The sequence below is a fragment of the Protopterus annectens genome, chromosome 8.part0 (genome assembly GCF_019279795.1).
Source record: "Protopterus annectens isolate FY-2018-M chromosome 8.part0, PAN1.0, whole genome shotgun sequence".
Lineage (NCBI taxonomy): Eukaryota > Metazoa > Chordata > Ceratodontiformes > Protopteridae > Protopterus > Protopterus annectens.
Genome location: NC_056741.1, coordinates 99,003,140 through 99,021,780, shown reverse-complemented (window position 1 = coordinate 99,021,780; position 18,641 = coordinate 99,003,140). Strand labels below are relative to the sequence as shown.

The following is an 18,641-nucleotide window of genomic DNA, read 5'->3' as shown; positions in this document are numbered from 1 at the left end:
GTATAGGAGACATTGTATATGAAGACATTGCATATTAAGTAATTTCAACTTTTCAAGTACTAATGATATTTTATGTTTTATGAGGTCCAAATGCTTATAATTTAAAGTGACATATTTTTGCTTTTTATTTTTTTCACTAATATCAGATTTTGATTTAAGTTCTTGTAGTTTACTCTGAATATCTAGTAAGTGATTACATGATTTTTACCAGTTTTCATTTCAGATATATATGTATGTGTGTGTGTGAGATATATATATATATATATATATATATATATATATATATATTAATTTTGAAAAAAGTAAATTGTTAACAGAAAAAAAGACTTAAATTATTTTCTGTTAACAATATAGGATGGTAGTTTGTTCATTGGGATAATTTGCTGAATTTCTGTGAGATATTTCAGAGCATTGTGATCTGAAAATGGACAAGGGATTATTGTAAAGTTTATTATTTTTGAAGTTAAGTCTTGCAAATTAAGCTCCATTCTAGTCTGAGTTTGTTTTGTATAAGAATAATGAGTATAAAACAAATATTTAACATCTCTTAGTATAAAATAATATTTTATATCTGTCAGGTTAATCCAATTATTAAGACATTCAGGTGAGTGAAGGAGTTTTTAAGTTTCAAAGAAATTCATCTGGAGCATTTCTCCCCAGGCCTCCACTGAAAATGGGTTCTATTCCTGTCAGAATTTCCATGCAAACAAATGTTAAATAACTAACTAAATACAATTTATTTTGTTACTAGATTCTGTATTATGTAATAAACAGTTGAAGTCTCCTATTGACAAGCTACAATGCGAGTTACTGAAAATGAGGTCTATGCATTTTTTAACTAATTTGATTCCTATCCCAAAAATACAATATAAGTTGACTTATGTCCAGATTCTGATATTATAATACATTGCAATAAGAGAAAGTAGTTCTTCTTTGTTAATAATCTGAGACATAAATATATTGTTTTTATATAAAATAATTACACCTCTGCTTCAACTTTTAAAGGATAATTGAGTTAAAATTGTATAACGATTTAGATTTCAATTATTTTTGTCTTCAGATTTTATATGGGGCTTCTTGAAGAAATACTAACTATAAACTGTTATTAGTTTTTTTGTAACCCCCCCCCCTTGTGGCTCTTTAAACCATTTACATTATAGAGACCAAAGATGCATATAAGTTTTAATAAAAAAAGGAATAAATTAGATGTAACTGAAAAAGAAGTAAAATTTGATAGTACTCATTAAATGGATGCTATATTGCTTACAATACAGGTGAATTAAGAGAAATTTTCTGGCATACCAAAATATTTTAAGTTAAATTATTTGTGAATGTAACATTAACTGGAACAACACACATGAAATTAAACTAAATTCCTTGTGTAGAAGAAACCAGTCCACTAGACTAACCCACTCTAGTCACCCAAAAACAGACCCTAAATTTCAGAAATGTAAATCAAAGAGGTCAGAATTCTGCAGTTAGTTAGGTGTGTGTTGGAGGATATGTTTTTTTTTTAATTAGTTTTACTTAGCTAGTTTCAATATTTCTTCCTATATATCTCCTCCCTGCTTACTTCATTTCTGTCTGCCTGCATCATCTTTTTCTCTATTTGTTGTCTTTCAATCATTTAATAAAGTATATTAAACAATAAAAAGAATGGTACAAATATTACTTTTTATAGTGTTTAAATAAAGACATGCTAAAACACAGATTTTTGATTAAGAATTAAAATAATTTAAAAATCTATTCAGTCATAAAATTCTATTATATGTTAAATAAATAAAAGTAGGATAGCAGAATGGTTTGTATATTATTCATCTTAAGTTTCATTTATATTTTAATTTTCTATTCTTCTTTATCTCTTTTTTTTAGTCTCTATTCCTCAAATTTTTGATGTAATTTTTATTTTTGTTCCCCAAGTTTGACATCTCTCAAATGTATGTAACTTCTTGGTCCTTTTTAATCTCACAATCTTTTCATTTTCTGTTCTTCTTTTCTTTTCTGTCCTCCTCCTGTTTCCTTTTTATTTATTATTTCCCATCACCTCACAGCTCAGATTTTGTCCTTATTTCTCTTCCTTCATCACCTTATCTTCTTTCCCTCTAGTCTCATAGCTCTCAAGTATTTCCTTGGATCATTCTGTCTTTATCTCACCCCCTCCAGCTTTTTCACCTTTCCTGTTATGAGTAACATGCTTATACAAGTCTCTCCTCCTTTTTAATTTTCCTACTCTTTTCTACCCTACCATCACCCTGTACTTCCTCCGATCTTCAATTCATAGTTTTCACACTTTTCAGATTTGAGTAACATTTGAAAAAACATGTACGATAAATATATATATATATATATATATATATATATATATATATATATATATATATATATATATATATATATATATATATATAGAGAGAGAGAGAGAGAGAGAGAGATCATTTTGTCACAACTTTTATTGTAAGATAAGTAAAAAATTTGGTAAATATATCCAAAAGGCTTTTTACAGTAAGTGTAAAGATATTCTATACTTCAGTGCTATATTATTATTGTATTATGTTGTTAGACCTACTTGTATTACCAAACAAAATGATCATTAGCTGTAGTTTTGTTTTATTTTTACTAAAGAATATTCACTACTGAATACATTGTGACCTTGCATAAACATGCATATATGCATGTAGTCTTTTATCTATCTTTAACTCATTTTCAAGGTCATCAAACATACAGTTATATATTTGTTTATGACTATATATTTGGTGGAAAAAATCATCTGAAGTAATGACATTCTGTTTAGTCTACAAGATCACTTGCATCAGGTAGGTCACATGATGGCTGAAAGTAACCATCTGGCTCACATGACAGCCCCACCTGGGATAACATGCACCTACACCTATTCTATCTTTAGGAGAAGCCATGTATAACACATTTGACTTTGACCTACCTTGACTCAGGCAGGCGGCACATTTCAGGTACTTAAAATATGAAATGTAGCACTTGAGTACCTCCCTTTCAATAAACTGAGGTAAATGTTTACCTTCAAATTCAGTGTGTTAAAAATAAATAAACAAACAAATAAAAACTGCAGAATATATGTGTACACATTGTTAACAAAATATTAAGAGGCTTTCCATATGCTTGCATTTCATTTGTATGATGGTAGTGCTTACAATTAAAGCAAATAATCTGCAACAAAAGATAGTGGGCATAACATGCAAATTGTAATGTTTAACAACATCAAGGGTCCACCCATTATCATGGGTTTCATTTCAACAATGTTAAAGCTTACAACTGCACAGAATATAAAACAAATAATGCACACTGTTAAGAGAATAACACACGCACACACACACACACACACACACACACACACACACACACACACACACACACACACACACACACACACACAACTTACACAAGTATCCTACAGTCTACATTATAACATTGCTACCACTTCAAACTTAGCACAACACATGAGGCCATAACTCTACCCACTTAGCTACGTGGATATCACAAATGATGATATCTGTTCCTGAGAACACAACTTAGTGCATTATGATATAATGTGTAGCACATTATTAGAGAAGAGCAAATCATTTCTAATATGTAATAGTTAAAACTGAGGAAATATTACATTAAAAGGTGATGCAGTTACCATTCCAGTGTAAGGTACAAACTCAAGTTCAGTGTAAGTTTAAAGAATTAATGCAAACACAATGGAACATTTCAAGCAGTAATCACCAGCAATGCTTTCTAGTAAAATTACCACTTCAGCAGATTCAGTACATGTACAGAAAAACAGTTAAAAACATAAATATTCTTTATAGGATGTCATATGACATCACTGATCTTGTGTCAGTGAGTTGTCAAGCATAACTTTTAAAAATAATATGAGCACCTGTTCTGAAATAATAAAGATAGCAAGGAATGTCTAATGATCAGTGACTATACACCTTGCACCACACAACATAGCCCACAGATATCACTGCATCCATCAGTTATACTCTATGTGTTTTTATAAGAAAGGATGCTCTGACCTGAATGTCATAGTCCATAGTTCTAGACTAGATGCCACCTCTTTACCTGCACAGCTGTACACAGTGCATGAGTCTACTGCATGAGGTCTCTTACTACTGCTACCAGTTGGCTATCATTAATCATAGTAGGACCTGCACTTGGATCTGCAGTGACATCATGGGTCACTTCAGCATCAGACCAGCACATGATCATGTTGGACAGAATACACGGTCAGTATCCTGCATGATGTATGAGTCATATTGAAGGGTATCCCTAGACTCATCCAGGCATCTGAAATAACTTTTCGATATGCCAAAGAGTCTCTTGATGACAAAGCATTTCTGGGTCAGGGCTGTATTAAAATTATGTTCTGTAGCTCCATTCAGATTTTTAATTAGTGTCATGAGCCATGGCTCCAATGGATATTCTACATCGCCTGAAAAACAGAACAAAAAGAGAAAAGGGAGAGAGGAAAGGAAAGAGTTTAGCATTAAGCAATAAATTTAAATATAAATAGCTAGTTAAATGATTAAAACTCCAGTTGCCAACATTATGAACATTGGGTATCCTACCATGCATTTAGAGGTGGTGTGAGCAAGTGTGCCAGATATGGGAATTATGTGCACTGACATAATGCTGGGCAGAGACTTTGGTGATGAACCCCCATGTATCACACACTATCTGGAAGTTGATGGCATCTAAACCATCTGATTGCAATATCACTCCCCCTCATGGACCTGAAGGTTTTCTAAAGGCATTGTGGGTGTAATGTATCTCAACAAGCACCTCAAAGAAAAGTGCCACCCCATAGAAGGCATGCATAGTCCAGGCAAGGTAATGAGGTGACTCTGGGAACTAGACATATTGATCCATACATGCCAACAGTATATCCAGGTACTATTGAAGTATCCTCAAGGCAGAAGCCTGTCCTCAGCCTGTCTTTGACATGTCCCCTTGGTAAGTATCATAAGGGCTATAAATACCTTAGTATCTAAAGAGACAGGATGGCTTTGCATCGCCCAATATGTGAAAACCCTAAATGTTCACTAAGACCCTTACAATATCTCTGTCCACTCTTTCTCGGCCAGTGGAAAATAGCAAAGGTAGCAGGAAGAGAGCAACTTCACTGATTGCAAACTAGTTAGGAAAAGCTATGATTCCATTTTTAGATCATATCTGTTGATGGTGCAGAAATACGTTAAAATATAAGCATGAATCACAAACAAGCACAAATGGATATCATTAGCATATGAAATTGTACATAATTTCTCATTACAATGTCATTACTAATTCATTTTCATTACCTTATTAATGACCATTGCACATAAGCATACATAGCTTCTTTGAATTGTGCCTTGGTTGTACTTCCATGTTAACAGTGCCATTTGCCTTAATGCATTCACTTTATGACTATGAATACTGATCTTTCTTTCTTTCTTTTCTGTCAGTCATTTATGTTGCCTATATCTTGCAGAAGAAGAAATAAGTTGTATCGCTGCCTACCTGTGATGTCATTATCTTGTCCACCTCATTGCGTTTCCTTTGCTCACACATATGCATTCCCTTATTCAGCCTGCCATATCTACTGTACGGCTACCTTACAAATATGCTCTTACAGAACAGAGGAGGGAAGCATTATCAGTGTCAGCTTTTTTTTTTTTGTTCACAAGCGCTTTTGCTAAAATCACAATAAAGTGAAGAACACATGGACACCATGAATTATGAGAAATAAGCATTCAGAAGTCACATTGAAGAACAACAAATCAAAATACAGTCATAGAAATGCAGCATGCATCCAAGTTATTAAAAGCTTAATGAGCTATTTTAATATTAAATGCAGATGCAATTCAACATTCTAAAACAAACTGAAGGTCAGTGAGTCGAAACCTCAGATTTAAAACAATGTGCCTTTTACTGTAAAGCATTATGATCCATTTCAGAGCATAACATAAGTGCCTGTGTTTTTTAAAGTAATTTCAATGTATTTATATTTGTTTCACTCTCAAGTTAACTTTCTATATTTTTAATTGTTATACATATACCAGGCTGCTTAAACTGAGCAAACTGATCATTATCCTGCATGGTGTTTTCTGTTAGTTTGAAGTTTATAAAGCTTTTCTACCCAGGATTCCACTGAATTTGAACAATTATACAGTTGGACTACCTTTAAGAATGTATAATAAATACAAACATTAATAAAAGTAAATGATAAGTGGAATGTTGGACTAAAATCAATAAACCATGATACTCAGATAAATTAAATACAGAAAAATCATTATAGTGTTCTTAAGTTTTTCTGACAAATGGGAACACCATATGGTTCATTTTCAATGAAATTCTTCTAGTGTCTTTAAATGTGTCATACAGAGTTTTACATCAGACCAATTGGCATAATGGTTAAGGTCTTCAGCTCCTATGCACAAGGTACCAGGTTTGATGCTGACCTCCGACCAATTCTTGTTTGGAGTTTGCACATACTCTCTGTGTCTCTGTGGGGTTCTAAAAAACATGCTTCCAACTCAAACTCATCAATGAATGGAGCTGTGAGCAGCAGCACAGACTCTACATGGTGCCCTATAGGAGGAAGAGTTGTACAGACTAACTACTTTGGACATCTACTATGGTGCATAGTATAGGAGAACATGGATTATAGACTGTGAGCTGTGGCAGAGTTAGCGGCTCGATAGTGTAAAATATGGCTCTAGGTGATTTGGTCATGATTATTAATGTTGCCAAAATGGGTATGGATAACTACAGGTGATAAGTTGGCCTAGTCTGACCTACGCCATGGACCCTTGCTAATGCCCCTGTGTGCCTTTCATAAATTCCAGCAGCCCTAGGTTAATAAGCTACTGGCAAGTGTTGCCCAGACTGAGTTACCTGGGATAACCAACCTGCCAAACATGAACTGAGAATTGCTATGCTTAATGCAGGTTCAATGACATGGCACAGCTTGGAAATGGATGACATGATGATAAAGAGGAGGATGGACATCCTATGTATCCAAGAGATGAGATGGAAGGGCAGTGAAGCAAAGCCACTTGGCTTGGGATCCAAGAGGTGGACAGGCTAGAAATGGTGGTGAGAGACAGGCTTCAGAAGTAAGGGATTTCATCAGAATTAATAACAGACTCATGGTAATCACAGTGCATAAATGATAGGGCAATAGCCTATGCCCAAAAGCAGGGTGGTCATAGTCAGAAAAAGAGTGCATTCTTACAACAGTTGTAGGCCTACTAGATAAAGCAGGACAACATGAATTTGCATTGATAATGGGTGACAGACAGAAGAGGATATGAGGACTGCCTCACATGGGTGGGGCAACAGGAATAAAGAAGGAGACGCCATTCTAGACTTTTGTCTGGTAAATGGCTTAATATATGGTTCAGAAAGAGAGACAGTCACAACATCACATATGAGAGCAGCCAACATGCAACTCAGGTAGACCTCCTCCTACTAAGGAAAAGGCACTGGGGTAGAATTCATAATTACAAAGGTGAAACAGTCAGCCCACAGCATAAACTGCAAGCAGTAGTCAGAGAAGGCTCTAAGACCAGAGACCTGGAAGTTGACTGGCATTGGAGGCACTCTACCAACTTCTGGAAAGTGACTCAGTAAATGGCACAAAGAAACTATATTTCAGGTTACAAGCAAATATAAAGAAGATAGTCATACACCCTTCATAAGGGATGGCAGCAACATCAGTCCACAGGAAATGGAAGGAGTATTTCAGCAGCTTCTGAATGAAGAAAACCCCGCAGAAGTTCTACTGCCCCAGAAATAGCCTATGATGAGAGGAGCCCACCATAGAAGAAATAAGAACAGCACTAAGGAAAATGAAGTAAGGGAAAGCAACAGGCTCAGATGAGGTGACAGCAGATATGATAAAGATGCTGGGCGAGCTGCATCAAACTCCTATCACATTGCATGAAAGTTCTAGAGAAGGAGATTGATAAATGGATACACAGAGTAGTAGAATGTAAGATGGGAGATGAGCAGTTTGGATTCAGATCAGGATGCAGCACAACCTAATGCTTGCAGTGAGACAGATACATGAGAAGAAGGTAGAGATGAGGAGAGAGTCCAACGGGGCATTCCTAGACTTGGAGAAAGCATATGACAAGGCCCCAAGAAAGCTGATCATCTGGGTTTGAAGTCCCAGAAACACTGGTAGAATTAGTGAAGGTTATGTACAAGGACCTGATGACTCAAATATGAACAGCATTCAGCCTCACAAAGGGTTTCCCAGTGGGAATGGGAGTGGGTGTACACTAGGGTTCAGCTCTGAGCCCACTGTTGTTCATACTGGTGATGGACTACATTAGCAAACAGGTTGTAGGGGATGGGTCAACAAAGTTGCTATATGCAGATGATATGACATTGCAGGCTGACTCTGTGCTAGAGCTGATATGGCATTACAGGCTGATTCTGAGCCAGAACTTCAGCAAAGGATAGGAGAATGAAATGCAAAACTGAAGGCACATGGGATGAAACTAAGCACAGATACAGTGGTAATGGAAGCAAATTGGGGAAATCAGAAGAAGAATAGAGATAGAAGGGAAGATAGTGGAACAGGTAAACAGCTTCAAGTATCTGGGAGCGGTGGTTGAAGAGAAGGGAAAAGGTCAAAGCTAGAATCAGAGGAGTTACAGCCAACTGACATAGAGTGTCAGGTGCAGTCGATGATAGAAGAATGCCAAAGAAGCTGATAACTAAGGTATATAAGACAACAGTGCAACCAGTACTACTGTATGGTACAGAAACCTGGGCAGTAAAGGCAGAGCAGATGAAGAAGTTAGAGGTGATAGAATGAAGTGCCTGATGTACACTGTGGGATGGCTGAAGAAATGAAGACATAAGCGCAGAAGCCAAAGTAGCTCCAATTGCAGAAAAGATCAAAGAGAAAAGATTATGGTGGTTTGGACATGTAAAGAAAAGCAGAAGACAATCTGGTGACGAAGATTTGGGATAGACAGGAAGAAGGTAAGAGAAATGAAGGCATCCAGCAAAGAGGTGGATGGATTGTGTGAAAGAAGACCTGCGACAGTCAGGCATGAGTGTTGAAGGCAGGAGTGTGGCACTGAGATGAGAGAGATGGTGACAGTTAACATGATACCTCAATCTCATGTAGAAAAAAAATGTGCAACATTCACTCCTAGCTACATACGGCCTTGGTTAGTAACATTACCCATTTTAACTAACAGAAACGTAATCATTCAGATTAGTAAGAAGAAGAAAAGCATTACCATATAATCCTTTCTTTTGTAGGCACTGAGATGAACAATTCAGATAACCGGAGATCAGTTTGGTGTTCTCACTTCTGAGTTGCTGCAGTTCATGAATAATGAAGTTATCGCTCCTATCTTTTGACATGTGTACAACTGAAAAGAAAAGAAAAAGAAATGTGCATCAGAGCCCAAGTAAATCTGTATCGGTAAAATATTATATGCATGTGCATATATCAGTCTGGATAGATAGATATAAATTGGTAGTGCATAACTGTATTTGTAAGTTAACTGATCCATGACCAAAAAGAAAATTCATCCGCATGCTCTCTCACTCAGCTAATAATATGCGAATAGTAAAATTCTGCAACTACAGTAATTCACCTTTTGATGAAAGTGAATCTTTATTTTCATGCAGTCCTAATATAAATATTTAATTTGAATTTATTATGAGGTCAGACGGAAGAGAGAGAGTGCTCATACTAATGTGTTTCCTTGGCACTTTTACAAAGTCCACATGTTCCAGTCTTATTGCTGCTCCAAATAATTTCCTTCCACATGTCTGCTTGCGTTTTAAGAATCCCTTCCAGCCCCAAAGATATTGCCCCCAAATTCATATTACTTCAAAACTCAGGGATTACATGAAAAATAGCACACAAGCAGCATGCTTTTGAGTGTCTTCATCAATGGCAGTTCAATAGGTCACAAGACTGATGATTATTTCTCAAGCTGAAATTGAAAATTTACCCCATGTCTGCCCCCTGTACTACTAATGGACAGATATAGCTCTGAAATGCTTTATCCCATGCATAGTTCCCATCAAATAATCTAAGGTAATCTATGGTATGATCACAGTTATTTTTCCTAGGGATAATAAATAACTATTGACCATTGGATGGATAAGGCCAATCTAACACCACATGGAATAGGTTAATTCAAGCACCAAAAGAGTAATTGACAAAAGCAGCCAGTCTAGTACTTACCTATGAACCTATGACAGAAAGAAGTCCCCTATAAAAGATGTCAAGAATTTATCTGAACCGCAGCTTAGAGATTGCCTTCCCTGTCAAGGACTGATATCAGAGTATAGGCAAAGAGAAAGAAGTAGTGGGGTCCTAAACAAAAAAGCAGGACTAGTATAGTTTTATGTAGAATCTAGAATAGAAACTGCTGTTAAAAAAGGAATAATCAGTAGAGCATACAAAATATTGCATTATAATTATAAGAATCAATCAGTGGGGGTTAAAAAGGATTGGGAAGAGAGATTGGATAAGCAACTCACAAAGAAACAGTGGGGATATATGTTTGCCTCCCAAATATGCACACATTTTTGAAGATTTAGAACATTTGCTTGGAAATGTTTGCATAGATATTTGCATGTCCCAAGTAAACTCCAGGGTATTTTCCTCAGGTAGACAGCAAATGCTGGAGGTGTGATGGGGAAGAAAGAGGTATTGGGAACATATTTTCTGGGAGAATAATGTGTTGGCAGACTTTAAAGATTCCCTGCAGACTACTCTATCAGAGATACTGGGTGAACAAATACTGTAGGTGTAACTAGTGAAATCATTTTTCTGAGCTATTATACAGAATAGGAAATGCCTAGGCATAATATGGCCTTGCTGAGTCTAAATATTTTGGCTGAGAAAAAAAAAAATTACTAGAAAAGTCAAAGTTTAAATGGACTGTACTAGAAGTAGTGAATATAATAACAGAGATAAAATAACTGGAATTGGGATCTTTAGAAAAGCGTAGGAGCAAATTAAATCAGAAAATGAGAAGTTTGGGAACAATACATACAGGGAGGAAAGAGATTTAACAGACGGTAGGATTTGAATGAGCTATGTAATGTTTGACTAACAAAGATTAGGTAAATTATAAGTGATGTATAATGTTTGCAACTAAAATTATGTCAATACAGTCTGTGGTATATAAATGCTTGCAACTGAGATTATGTGAATATTGTTTGTTATATAAATGTATGTTGCCTATGTCATAAGTGATAATTTAATAAAGATGCTTCTTTTAAAAAAAAATAATTAATATCAAATATAGAGCATGCACCTGGAAAGTTAGGCTAAATGATAAAAGAAAAGTCAGTGCCAATTTACTAGCTATGGTATATCTATATTGGTGCTGCCATGTTTTGTTGATTTTGAATATCATTATGTATGACAGGACCTGTCGCGGTGGTGCAGCTGGAGCATTGTTGTCTCACAGCAAGAGGTTCTCCTGTTCGATTCCCGTCTTAGGTTGGGAGTGCCTTCTGTGTGGAGTCTGCATGTCCTCCTCACGGTCGAGTGGGCGTTCGAAAGACATGCGTTGAATGGGTGTGCCTTCGTTGAAGGTTGGGCATCTGGCTGGCAACTCGACACCATAAAAATCAACTGCCAATTATTAGCGGACTGGAGTTCCGCTGTGGTGACCCCTAACCAGGAAAAGACAAAAGACAAGCAACAACATTATGTATGATAGGACCACAGAGAAGAAAACAGTGAAGAATCACAAATGTCACTGTCAAATGTATACTTATGCATAACACATAGAGATCTTTTAATCCGCTTATCATTGCTAAATTATTACATGACAGATAGTACAGGTCATGCAAAATATGATTGTTATGACAGGACATTCAGCCAGCTGTCATCTTCATGACTGACAACAAGAAAGGAATACAGACTTATAAAACTGCCAAACTCCATTCAGAATGCCATTTAGAATCAACAGTGGCTTAACAATGTTGAAATAGTTGGATCATTTTAATAGCACATATGAGAAACAGAGCAAGACGTTTCCCGTCCAACTGACTGAGGTCAATATACATAAAGACTTTCATGACCACTTCCATCCTGCAAACACATTGTCCTGGCTGACCGAGCATGAAAAGAAAGATAATGTGTCAGTGTGAAGATAGCATAACATAAGTTATTTTGTGTTCAAGACATGGATGCCAAGCAAGTCAACTTGAAAATGGAGTGAAGTGAAGCTTGAGAGCTGTAGCTTAGCATCCATATCAAAAAACACAGAATAATAGCTATGACATCTCTGACCAATCAGAATTCTTTGCAGTGCATAGAGGTTTATCTATACTGTGTAGGAACACAAAGTGTTTAACACTATTTGAAAGGCATAAAGCACTTGCAACTGTCACACAGAGGGCAGAAGAAGTGTGGCTTTCTGAGGGGTAAACAGCTTTAAAAGCTGGCAGACACCTTGTTTTGCCATGTGTTTTATTTGTGTAAACTTGTGGAAGATTTTCTTATGTAACACTCAATTTATGAGACTATTTTTCCTTCTGCAGCTGTTTTGTGTTGGCTAGCACTGGCTCCTCTTTTAATAAATGGTTGTTAAACACCTCTCTGACATCATAGCTATGTTTAGCAGTCTGTCTTTTCCTCCATTTTGGAGCATAATCATGGTGTTACATGCACCACAAGGTTATAGAGTATACAATGACTTCCGTAGAGCAATCAGCTTTCCTTTTATAAGATTCTTCCTACATCAAGGATGGAGAATTGCTCAAAATGATGAAGAAAAATGTGAGAAAGATAATCTATAAGTACAGAAGGATAACAGTACTAATGGGGGCATGATCATTTGCAGTGATCCTGGATTCAGCACCTCAATGATAAAACCAAGAATAGATGCATTATTCTTATTCTGGAACGCTTCAGTTGTCAGTGTGTTCTAGTCACAATGAGACTCAGGAGAAAAGAGTATAAAATATCTCAATCTTTCTACTAGTTATGCATACTGTCTTGTAATGGGCCTCCTATTTTTAAACATAGCCATAAGTTGCATCTGGGACATATATTCAAAAATGTCCACCCATACTGAAGGCCTAGGTGATCATAATACAGTGCGCATACATGGATACATATGAGTCACCTCACGCAGTGAATTCTTCAACTGTTCTTAACTTACAAGTATGTAGCCTATGATTCCCAGAATATAACCTTGTACAGGGCAGATGTGCTGTTTGGATTTTGTTACCCAGCTCTTTTCCTATGTCCTACAGCAAGGAAAACTGATAGCAGTGTCATTTATTTAGCAGCATACAAATTCAGCTTCAGCAACAGAAAGATAACAACACTGTGGGTTCTGTTTTCATTTAAGACACTTGGTTTTATGTACCACCACTGGTCTTTTAGTGTTACATTTGTAGGGGTAATACTGTATTGTTGAGATGTCATTCAAATGAGATATTAGACAGTGATCCTTCCTGCCTAATTTCATAGTAGTTAAAACTGATGTTTATGATCAAGTAATACTTTTTGATAAGAGTAGCAGCTTTTATTAAAAGTGTTAGAATACAACATAAAGGGCAGGATTCACGATGGCTTGCACTGAGTCTAAGAGTAGTGTAAGATTCCATGCAGCCATCATGTCTGACGAGCGATCCACGAACAGCCTGTAGGGGCGTGTAAGAGAGCTCCTAAAACAGCTCTTACATGGACAGGGCTTGGATATGCAAATTACCTCACTTGCAGCCAAAATGCATGCAAATGAGGTAATTTTGAGATCCGGGAAGCACAATCCTGACACGTGTTATCTGCAGAAATGTACTTAGTTGACAACTGAGTACCGTTCTGCAAATAGCACAATGGAGCCTTGTCAGCTGCAAATAAAGGTTGCATATGTTCCAGGAAGCATGCCAATGGCTAAATATGTGGCCACTGACAACATACCCCTATGGAAAATGAAAATAAAAATGTTTTTTTTAACGTAGCGCAGCGGCGTGCAAATGGGCTGCGCTGTAAAAAACAGAAAAATTAAAATTTAAACCCCACAAACGTGGGTTTTACACAAACCATGAATTGACAATGTAAGCGAATAGCAGGCTACCGACTAGAGGTTGCTAAGGGGAGAAGCTCAGTGTAAGACATGTAACTAAGCATTAGTAGGCAATCCTATGTAAATGAGTGTTAGGATAGTGAATCACACTTTTACATAGCAAATGAGCACAGTCCCTGGAGTGTAGGAGTAGGATAAGGGGGAGTAACAGAGTAAGAGATAGGTGACATCACAGGGGGGTATGTATGAAAGAAATGCAGCTCAGTGGAGCAGAGTGGCATGTGAAAGCTGTCAGTCACACATCATAGAAAGAGGTGTGTCAAGAAGTAGACATGGAAAAACCAAGAAATGGAAGGTGTACACTGTGGATAACACCAAAGTTTCTTGCTGGCTGTGCATGTGCGCGTGTGCACACTCGGAGGCCCAAGTAAGATAGGGTGCGTGCGTGTAAGTACGAGTGCATGCGCTTCAGCTGGAGTAAGCATGAAGAAGTTTGTTTAAAGACTTGTTAGCTCATTTGCATTGGTGTATGTGCGTTTAGACCCGAATACGCAAGTTTTAGTCCGTCTAAGCATGTGTGCGCGCGTGTTAGCTGCTGTGAGCATGTTTGCGTGTCACCCCCCCCCCCTGAGGAAACAGAAAGGAAAAAGGAAGCAGAAGAAATTGTAGGAAGCTACCAGGGAATACTAGCAGAGGTAACAGGTGAAAACAATCAGAAGCAGGCAATTACACAGGCAGAACAGTAATCTAGCCCAGCACTTAAAACTCTGCAAACAACAGTGCAGTATGTTTCTCTCAAGAGATACTGCAACACTGGAGTAAGCTATTAGAAGTGAAAACTGAAAAAGCCTCACTCAGACAAAAAATGCTAGGGACTGCCATAGCTGTTATAAGGCAACATATACAACATGCTGAGGGTGGTGACAATGCAAATGCTGCCAGACAACCCACAGTGAGGAGACAGAGAAGAGTGTACAGGCCCAGGGTCACCTACCAGGGGTTACATGAGCTGGAGATAGTGGAGCGCTATAGAGTGGACAGAGACCTCCTACAGCAAATTGTTGAGCTGTGCAGGCCACGCCTCACACACAGAACCAACAGAGGGGAACCCATCCCAGTGGAAACCAAGTTATGTGTTGGCCTAAGAATAGTAGCAACAGGTACCTTCCAGAGACCAACTGGTGATATGATGGGGATATCACAGGCATCAGCATCCAGGGTACTGCACCAGTTCCTGGATGCCATGTCAGCACATGTCGGTGATCATGTATATTTCCCCAATTCCCATGAGGTATTGGCCAGCAATATGCGTCTCTTCCAGCAAATAGCGGAATACCCTGAGGTAGTGGGTGCAATAGACTGCACGCACATACGCATCAAAGCACCAGCCGGTGAGCGGGGTAGGGTCTACTTCAACCGCAAGGACTTCCCCTCCATCAACTGCCAGGTCGTGTGTGATGCCCAGGGCATAATACTGAATGTGTGTGCTGGCTGCCCTGGAAGCTACCATGATTCCCATATCTGGCATCTGACGCAGCTGTACCAGGCATTTGCCAATGGGGACATCCCACATGGTCACCTACTGGGGGATGCTGACTATGCACTGGAGCCATGGCTGATGACACACATCAGAAACAAACACACCTGAACAGGAATGCCATAATGAGGCACATGCACAAACACGTAATGTAATAGAGCGTGTGTTTGGGCTGCTCAAGTCATGGTTCCAGTGCCTGGACACATCTGGTGGAGCCTTGCAGTACTCACCAACTACATGTACCCAAATTGTCATGATATGTGCTATGCTACATAATATGATTCTGTGAAAACAGCTGCAGCAGGACCAGCATAGGCCCGGGCCAAACAGCCCCCCACCATTGCCAAGGCCATCACAGGCAGAGCATGACTCAGAAGAGGAATAACCTGAGCCTGCCCCAGTAGGCAGAAGGAGGTGTGCCCAGTATGCCTTGGCCTTGGCAAAGAGGCAATGCATAGCACATACACTGGCTCAGTAGGAACCCTGGAAATGATACCTCTCTCTGACTCACACATATAGTAAAAGGGATGCCTAAGTTGACACAACCTGCTTTCAAATGTGTACAGGGAGTGTAGTATGTGCATCCAACATAGGCAGCCCTGCAGCACCACCTGAGGCATGATTGCCATGTGTTAAGCAATGTAACACCATATAGTATATGCAAAATTGATGACCCTGACTAACATAGTACCCTCACCAAGCATGATGCCACAATATGAAGACAAGATGATCAATTACAACAATTGGCTTAAGTATTGCTGTTAGTGAAAGGGGATCCAATGCCTGTCAGCCTGGGATGACATGCTGAGCAAGACATGATGCTTCACCCACTAGGGATGGCTTGCACCTATCACCCCTGGCCTTTTGGATACTGGCAAAGCCTGTTGTCATCCCCATAGTGCTTTGAATAGGTAAGGCTCAAAACACAAACCCACCTCCATAGGTATCACAAGGGATAAGAAACTAGAAGTAATGCTACCCAATGCCAGAAGTCTAAACTGCAAGATGCATGCAGTCCAAACTCTCCTCAGCATGGAGAATGTTGATATCTGTGCAGTAACAGAAACCTGGTTCAAGGCTCACAAGAGCACCCTAACACTACTAGGTTACACCTCATACCATGCTTTACAGCCCCAAAACATGGAACAAACTACAAAAGGAGGGTGACTATCAATAATTGTCAAGGATAACCACACCCCCAGGTTGGTGCCACAGCAAGAAGCAGCAGGGACTATCCACGGGCAAGTAACAGTGGCTAAAACTGCCTCCCAGTTTGTAGCCTGCTAAAGACCACCCTCCTAAATCCAGAAACTGTACTTGGCCTCCTTGAGAACACATGAAAATATGAAGGTCTCTCCAAACAACATTATATTGGGTGACTGCAACTACCCAAACATAGACTGGGAGCATTATTCTAGCTCCAACACCCTAGGGCAAAGGTTCCTAGAATTCATAAACCAAAATGCTATGGAACAACTTACCACTCCCACAAGAGGGGCAAGCATACTGGACATGATAATCACCAACATGGGGACTCTATGCCCAAGATGAGAAGTGTATCCCTCACTGGTAAGATCAGACCATAGAGTAATCTCACTGGATCTTCACATCCCGACCCCAGTCCCTGGCCAGAAAACCACAGTGAAAAACATGTGTAAGGCAAATTATGCACTCCTCCAGACTGAGGTGGAATCCATTAAAGCCCATGTGCTTGTGGAAAATATGGCCCAGACCTCAGAACCCTTTATAAATGCATTCTATGAACACCTTCAGGAATGCATGGATTATGCAATCCCTAATAAAACCAAGACCCAATCCTCCAAACGCAGGCATCTGGCCTGGTGTACCCCAGCCATTACCAAACCATGCAAGAGAAGGAGGAGGCTACTACATGATAGAGCAAAACCCAAAAACGAAGTCATCTCTGATCAGTATTATGACAAAAAACTATGGCCACACATAAAATCCTGTAAGGCCAGCTACAAGATAAAAATTACACAGGACACTAAGGATAATCACAAGGCTTTCTTAACTGATGGTAGGGACCTGGGTAGGAATTCACAGATATGCTCAGAATTAGTCTAAAATGACAAACAATACACCAAACCCACACACATTGCCAACATCCAACCTGACAGGTTCAGTGCAAAAGTCTCCCCCCCACACCAAAAGGCCAAATATATATCCTAGCAGAGTGCTGTCCCCCTGACATTGCAGATGCTCAGGTAACAGCCAGCGTCTCCAAAGCAAAACACACAGCATCAATGGGACCAGATTGTGTCCTGGGCTGTGTCCAACATGAACTCCAAGAAGAATTGAACACCAAATAAAACTACTGCTCAATCTCAGCCTTACCACAGGATATGTACCCAAAGAGCAGTGTACAGCAACATTGGTCCCTCTCCACAAAGGTGGTGACTGAATCCTGACTAGCTTGGTCTGCAAAGCTATGGAAAGGATCATCATGGACCTCAGAAATAAAGATATTGGGGACCTACAGACACTGGACCCTACCCAGTGTGGCTTTCTTAAGGGCAGATCCTGCCCCTTAAACCTGGTTGAGTCATTTGAAACAGTCACCAAGGCCATTGATAAGGGGAAGGTGGTCCACACAGCCTATCTGGACCTTGCAAAAGCCTTCCATACAATACCCCACTTGTTCATTATAGATAAGCTCACTAGCTTAAATATAAACCCCTATGTCAGTAGATGGGTTTCAAACCAGCTCAAGGACAGAACTGACATGGTCAGAAATGCTGCAGCCATGTCAGACTCCAAACCAGCTACAACTGGCATCCCACAAGGCTCAGTCTTGGGACCTCCCATGTGTGGTATATATTTCTCAGAGGTACAGGCCAACATGGAATGACTGTGTCTGAACAAGTTTGCAGATGACTACAAACTGGGCACCATATCTGACCCTCCAGCTGATACAAGCATCCTACAACAGGGCCTCATAGAAACAGACAACTGGTGCCAGAGCCATGTCATCAAGCTAAATGCAGAAAAGTGTATAGTCATCCCCTTTGGAAAAACAGTAAGTGTCCACCAATCACCACATAGGTGTTAAC

General features: G+C 38.9%; 1 protein-coding gene across 1 annotated transcript in view; it reads right to left on the bottom strand.

The window, feature by feature from the left end:
- Positions 1–18,641, bottom strand: part of LOC122808670 (CD209 antigen-like protein E) — an 827,142-nt gene that overhangs the window by 415,872 nt on the left and 392,629 nt on the right. Inside the window, exon 3 of the mRNA XM_044079648.1 lies at positions 9,261–9,395. Within this exon, the coding sequence (XP_043935583.1) occupies positions 9,261–9,395 (135 nt within the window). The remainder of the gene's footprint in view (positions 1–9,260; positions 9,396–18,641) is intronic.